General features: G+C 41.6%; 1 protein-coding gene across 1 annotated transcript; it reads left to right on the top strand.

Annotated features, from left to right (window-relative positions):
* The first annotated feature begins 883 nt into the window (after positions 1-883).
* Positions 884-2,139, top strand: LOC123253674 (casein kinase I-like). Its single transcript, XM_044682829.1, has one exon. It carries the CDS (start codon positions 884-886, stop codon positions 2,030-2,032), a length of 1,149 nt encoding a protein of 382 aa, XP_044538764.1. The 3' UTR covers positions 2,033-2,139.
* Positions 2,140-7,435: the final 5,296 nt, after the last annotated feature.

Below are 7,435 nucleotides of genomic sequence, written 5' to 3'. Positions count from 1 at the left end.
TGATGAAATATGCTATGCCCCTCTAGAGAGAAGACCAGTGGACTCAGAGCACAGATTGGAGTTTGTTTCATTCTTTCCTTTTTTTTGAACAGAGCTAGTGAGGTTATTTTTTTGCATGACTATACATATATATGTGATGGGTTTCCTATTTCTTGCCTTCTGCATGGGTAGGGAAGTTGGTGGAGGGGAAGGAGAGGAGTCTAGAACTGAAAATAAAATTGAATATTAAAAAAATTAAGTTGAGAGTCAGATTGTAGAGTTAGGAAGGGAAAAGGGAGGAAATGAAGGCACCAATAAAAGGCAGATTTTTCTAGTGGTACAACCATTAAAAGGAGAAATGTTCGTTGGATGACAGCTAGTGAGAGTTAAAAGGTAGGCTAATGTAAGAGTTTTAAAAATCTTGTTGTGAAGATGATCGAGGGAGGGGCATTAAAGTCATACAGGAAGCCAGAATAGGAGGGATGATCTTTTTATTGCCTGTAAGATTCATTGGTGGCAGAAAGTAATATTATAGTACCACCTACTCTTTATCCATCTTGCAGCTGGTGTACCCGCCTGAAATTTTCAAGCCGGTCCAAGTCGGGAGAAGCTGCTGGGCCTTGTCCTACCATTGATCCACAGCAGAGAGCAGCCCCAACTTCTCGTTAGTGACAGCGGTGGCGGCGGCAGCGGCAGCAGCAGCAGCAGCAGCAGCAGCAGCAGCAACAGCAGCAGCAGTAGCAGGCGTCAAGTGTTCTTGGGACTCTGATATCACCTTGACTTTTGTTTTGAATTTTGTGCCACTGTCTTTAGTTCCTGCGAACTTGGGTCTAGTGAGTGTGTCTTGCTTTGACCCATCTCTCTCTGAGCAGGCCAGGGCTCCCCGTCAGCTCACACTTACAGAATGGCGAGCAGCAGCAACAGCTGCACTAATAATATCCTCAGTTCCGAATTCATTGTTGGAGGAAAATATAAATTGATCCGGAAAATTGGGGCCGGCTCCTTTGGAGATATCTATCTGGCCATCAATATCACCAATAATGAAGAATTGGCCGTGAAGCTAGAATCTCAGAAGGCCAGACACCCACAGCTGCTGTACGAAAGCCGGCTCTACAAGCTTCTGCAAGGTGGGATGGGCATTCCCCGAACCCGCTGGTATGGTCAGGAGAAAGAATACAATATCCTTGTCATGGATCTACTTGGGCCAAGTCTTGAAGACCTCTTCAATTTCTGTTCCCGTAAATTCACGTTGAAAACCGTCCTGATGTTGGCTGACCAGATGATCAGCAGAATTGAATATGTTCATACAAAGAACTTTATACACAGAGACATTAAGCCAGATAATTTCCTGATGGGTATTGGGCGCCCTCGAAATAGGGCTGCTGGATCTGCAGCAGGAAAGAGAAAAAGAGGCGGGGCAGCTGCTAATCGGGCTCAGGATCCATCTTTTTCAGGATTAAACCAGTTATTCCTTATTGACTTTGGTTTGGCTAAACGCTACCGAGACAACAGAACAAAGCAACACATACCCTACCGAGAAGATAAAAATTTCACTGGCACTGCCCGGTATGCCAGCATCAATGCACACCTTGGCATTGAGCAGAGCCGTAGAGATGACGTAGAGTCCTTGGGCTACGTCTTGATGTATTTCAACCGGAGCAGCCTGCCCTGGCAAGGAATAAAAGCTGCAACCAAGAAGCAAAAGTATGAAAAAATTATTGAGAAGAAGATGTCCATCCCTGTTGATATGCTGTGTCAGGGATTTCCATCCGAATTTGCCATGTATCTCAACTACTGCCGTGGCCTTCGCTTTGAAGAAGCACCCGATTACATGTACCTGAGGCAGCTGTTTCGCATCCTCTTCAGGAGCCTGAGCTACAAGTACGACTTCATGTTTGATTGGACACTGCTGAAGCAGAAAGCAGAGCAGGAGCAGGCGGCCTCTTCCTCGGAGCAGGGTCCGCAGACCCAGCCCCCTCCACCACCCAAACAGACCAAACCAAGAAGAGTAACCAGAAGAGTTTCCAAGCAAGAGGAGGAACAGATGAAGTAAAGCTTACGTTCGATCCAGAGTGCAACTTGTTATTTCCCAAATTTAGTTTCATACATATTCTTGCCAGTGATTGTGGGCAACCGTTTATTTGTGGAAAAATTACTTAATTTCAGCATAAATTGGCTGGTCAACATTAGTGATGAGCTATAGCCACCGTAACTGTTAATACATTAACTATAAATGTTATTATTGAGGTAGTGAACCATGGTTTTAGTTTTCTATTGCATTTTTTTTCTAGTGAAAAGTTAACTAAATGTTTGACGTACAGGTGGTGGAAAATCGTGCATATGACAATTTTTGATATCTTTTCTTTTGAACCTTACTGTTTTGAGATCTTGTTTCAGAAGTATAGCCTAAAGTTGCCAACTACAGTTGTTATAATTGTAAATGCTCATAATTGTGCACTCTCGGGGTATTTACCCTCCTTGATGTTTCAAAGTTGTAAACGTAAACATTCTTAAAATTGTTAACTTCAATGTGCAAGCCAGCCAACAGGGTAGCAACCAAAGATTTCAGTTTTTAAGTATATGAAAGACTGTGCCTGCTTACTGTGCTAGAAATAACAGCATTTAAAGTAAAGATTTAAGAAAAAACTTAGTGACTACTAGATTATCTTTAGGATTCCACATTAATGCTAATGTTCTTGGTTTAAAAAAGAAAAGCAGTATGTTTCTCCCAGAAATTTAGTTAACATCCTAGAAATGAACATATGTGCAAGTTGCTTAGATAAATGTTAAGTACTGTGAACTTCTCTATGACCTGGAATTATGTTTTGATTTTGAAATTGAAAATTGTTTGCTGTAAGGAAAATACTTAATAAGAGAAAAAAATTGCTTTGCTAATTTACTTTAGAATCAATCTCTTCAATGTTTAAAGTGTTTCTTGACTATTATTGAATAAATCATTCCTTTGCAAATCATTTTAAGTTTACTGTCACATCATTTTTGTCTTTTCTTTACAAAATATCAAGGGCAGAGGAGATGGGCAAATTAGCCCGTAGACAAGGAGAGACTGAAGGTGGGGGTGGGCGGCAAGGGGAGGGAGGGTTGATGGATTGAATTATTACCCTTGGAAGAAGAAAATGGATGTTATTGGGGTTACATATAGGGAGAGTAGGGCATGGGGTGGGACAGAAGGGACCCCTTCTTTATCTGAGAAAGGAGTGAGAGAGAGCATAGTATATGGTGCTATCAGAGGGTGTAAGATGAAGAGAAGAGGAAAAAAGAGAATTCAAGGGAAATGCCCTCCATCTCCCTGATTGGTTGGTTTTTGTCCTTTGTACTCAAAGAAGGCCAATATATCATCACTGGTGAAGCCATGTGACTCAAGCATAAAATAAAATGAATTGAAGTGAGGTGGAGCTGCACAGAGACGTTGGTCTCGCTCTCTGTTCCAGTCATCAAAGTCCAGTGGCAAGACAAAGTGAAGATGACTGCTGATATCTTGGGGTGCAGAGGATGGCCTTGACTTTCTCAATGTTTAACCAAACTCGAAATACTTTACAGCATTCCCTTCCTCCTTGGAACAAATTGTTCTCATTTGCCCCTTCTATGGGAAGCAGGGGGGGGGGGGAGGAAGGGGAAAGGTGGGAAAGGGATTTTATTCTTCATATGCTTGGGGGGTAGGCGTCCCCCCTAACTCACCAAAAGGTGTGAAACCTATTAATTACCCCCAAGCATGTTTAACCCACCTGCCAAGACAGTTTACCAGGATGTGGCCACTCTGCTGAATTTTTGGAGCCATAGGTGAGAGAGAGCTCGGTGGCGGGTGGCCATTAAAGATGAATGAGCAACCCTGAAAAGAACTTGGCAAGCCCTCCCACCAAAGGTACTAGTCTTCCTTGATAACCCTGTATAACCCTGAAACAGTAAAAGCTGGGTCCTTCACTGAAAGGGTAGGGTCAGGGGATGCTGCAGGAAGCCCAGGGAAAGAAAACAGGAGAGAAAACAGATAAAATTGGAGGTTATGAGTAGCAGGATTCAAGTGATGGAAGGAAGGACCAAATTCAGTGTGGCTGGGATAAAGACATTAGAGATACCACCCAGGGACTTGGGATCTTGTCCACAGATAATAAAACATTTAAAGAATGTGTGGAATCTGGGGAAACTTCGGAAGAGGTAACTCATACTAGCTCTACTTGGGCAAGTTATTGGCATCAGTCTCTAGACCAGGGGTCGGCAACGTATGGCTCTCGAGCCATATCTGGCTCTTTCGAGGGCCAGACATGGCTCTTTCTGCAGGAGCCATGAAGTCCATTATTTTTCAGGCGCTGTTACAGGAGCGGCACTGTGAGCACTGCACGGCTCTCATGAAATTACATTTTAAAAAAGGTGGCATTTAGGGCTCTCACGGCCAAAAAGGTTGTCTACCCCTGGACTAGAAGGTAGCCATACCAGTGGGAGGAGGGCACAGGCATTGTGTCATAGGATTCTGTTGGCAGTCTAGAACCCAAGTTTCAATTAGTGGAACTGGAACTGAAATACACTGGTTGCCTGCTTCTTAAGCCAAGGCTCATTCTGTTATAGCATGCTGCCTCTTGATGCTGAAAGGACTGAGCTTTAATTCTGTAGGAACTTAGATGTTCTTTCCTGGGGACTATCTTTTTTTTTACATTGCCTTAATTTCCAAATGTATCTTTTCTCTCTCTCTTCCCAACCCCACGCCAGGCTGCGAACCACATTTAAAGATGGGTGGGTGGGTGGGGGTTGCCAAGCAGTTGAACCAAACCTACCAGATGTATAAACTACCCCAGACAAGACACTCAGTCTTCTATAACCATTGCCTCTCACCTCTACGAAGAAGACTCAAGAAGATGCGTTTTCTCAACACTCCTTTCAGGTAAATTCTTTTTGTCATTTGTATTTCTGCAGTCATTGTATGGATTCTTTTTCTGGTTCTGATGAGTTCACTGCATCAAATGTGAAAAAAAAATTTCCCATGTTTCCCTAAATTCTTAATATTCATTATTTACAGCAAAGTAATAAATATGCCATCATATACGTGTCCTACAATTTGTTTATTCTTCACTCGAGTGCCTCTATCTTGTTTCTAGTCATTTGCAACCACCAACATTTGCTGCTTGCTGTGAATATTTTGTTATATGTGAGACATTTATTTCTGCGTTGGACCTCAGTGAAGTATGTGCGTGGCAGGAAGATCTTTGGGTAAAAGAGTCAGGATATTTCAGTCTTTTTTTTAGCCTAATTCCAAATTGTTCTCCACAATGGTTGGACCATTTCTTAGCTTTACCAACCATATGGAGCCAATGGACCTCTCCAGTATTGGCTACTTACAACATTGCCAATTTGCTGAGCACCAGCTAAAACTTTGGAATTGTTTCCATTTGCATTTTAAAAAATAGATTTTAGGTATCTTTCGTTTGTACATCGCCTAGATTCCTCCATCTTTACACTATCAGAGAGCCATTCCTTAGGACAGTGAAATTTTTTTGCAAAGTCTTTAAAGAGGAAGAAGGGAAAAAATCAGCAAAAATGATCAATCTTCCCCACATCAGGTGCTGTATGCAATGTTCTCTCTCTGAGGACCCCTACCTCTACAAAGCAGCAGGAGAGGAATTTTCTCTTCTCCAGTTTTTGAAAGTCAAACTTGTTCTTTATTGTTTTGAAGCATTGATTTGGGATGGGTTTGCAGGTGTAGTTTTTTTTTTTTTTTGCATTTGCAGAGTTATAGTCATGGGGCATATTTTTCCCAGCTCTACGAACTAAACTTTTTTTTAACCCTCACCTTCCATCTTGGAGTCTCACTACTGTGTATTGGCTTCAAGGCAGAAGAGTGGTAAGGGTAGGCAATGCCCAGGGTCACACAGCTAGGAAGTGTCTGAGGCTGGATTTGAATCCAGGACCTCCCGTCTCTAGGCCTGACTCTCAATCCACTGAGCCACCCAGCTGCCCCACTACGTACTAAACTGTTTGTCAGTTCATGTAAGTTAACCTTGATTCTCCGAATTCATCGTGTGTTGCTCCAGAATATTCCACTGCATTCTCTAACAGTCTGTTTAGCCATTCCATAATTAGTGGACATTTTACCTTTCAGTTGTTTGCTACTTCAACAAGTGCAATGTTTTGGTATGTATGGGGCCTTTTTCTTTTTTTTTTTTTTTGGTAGGTGAATTTTTTGGAGTATGTGCCTTGGAGTGGAATGTCAGGGTCCTGGTCACTGTCCCTGCCCTTTGATTTCTAGATTGGCTTTAGTAATTCCGAACCCCCAAAATAATGCCTTAGAGTGCTCGTCTTCCTGTGCCCTCTCCAACATTTGACCATTGCCTTCTTCCGTCATCTTTGTCACTTGGATGTGTATGAGGTGAGACCGAGGGATGCTTCCAACAGGAATAGCTTTTATTATTAGTCATTTGGAGCATTCATCCATGCAATTGTTAATAGTCTGCAATTCTGCATTTGAGAACTGTGTATTCATATCCTTTAACCATCTCTTCATTGGAGATTGACGTGTGGTTTGAACCATTTTTGTTAGTTGTTTACACATCTATTCCCTGTTTGGTTAAGAATTCATCTCCCACCTATAGCTGTATGATCTGCCTTACTTTTAAGTTTTTAATGATAGGTTTTTTATATTCAGGTCATGTATCTATAAGAAGTTAGTCTAAGCATAATTTATACTATATTACTTTCCAATTTTCCAGAAGGTATGATCTAATAAGGATTTTATTCTCAAGTAATTTATGAGGGTGCAGTTAGGTGGCTCAATAGATTAAGAGCCAGGCTTAGAGATGGAAGGTCCTGGGTTCATATATGACCTCAGATACTTCCTAGCTGTGTGACCCTGGGTGAGTCCCTTGACCCTCATTGCCTAATTCTTATCTGTTTTGGAACCAATACACAATATTGATTCTAAGATGAAAGGAAAAGGCTTAAAAATAAAGTAATTTATGTTTGAAGCTTTTTCAAACACTGGGTTATTCACTTCAATTGTTTCTCATTTTTCTTTATTCCATTAATGTACTTTTCTGTTTTTTTACCAGTATTTCTGGCCTTACATTTATTAGCAATTTTTTTGTCCTAATAGTCAATTTCTGTAAAAGTGTCAGGTGGTCCTGAGAAATATGTGTGCTATTTAGTGGCTCCATCAGAATGTACCATAATAAGTCTTTTAACTTGAATGTATCTAACAATTTGCCCAATTATATATTTTCCTTCATATTTTTTCTAGTATATTTTTTTTTACTTTTTTTTAAACCCTTAAGTTTTGTGTATTGGCTCCTAGGCGGAAGAGTGGTAAGGGTGGGCAATGGGGGTCAAGTGACTTGCCCAGGGTCACCCAGCTGGGAAGTGTCTGAGGCCAGATTTGAACCCAGGACCTCCCATCTCTAAGCCTGACTCTCAATCCACTGAGCTACCCAGGTCCCCTCTTCCTTCATATTTTTGA

Source organism: Gracilinanus agilis, chromosome X, assembly GCF_016433145.1.
Source record: "Gracilinanus agilis isolate LMUSP501 chromosome X, AgileGrace, whole genome shotgun sequence".
Lineage (NCBI taxonomy): Eukaryota > Metazoa > Chordata > Mammalia > Didelphimorphia > Didelphidae > Gracilinanus > Gracilinanus agilis.
Note: the sequence above shows the minus strand (reverse complement) of the source record. Positions and strands in the feature narration are given on the sequence as shown.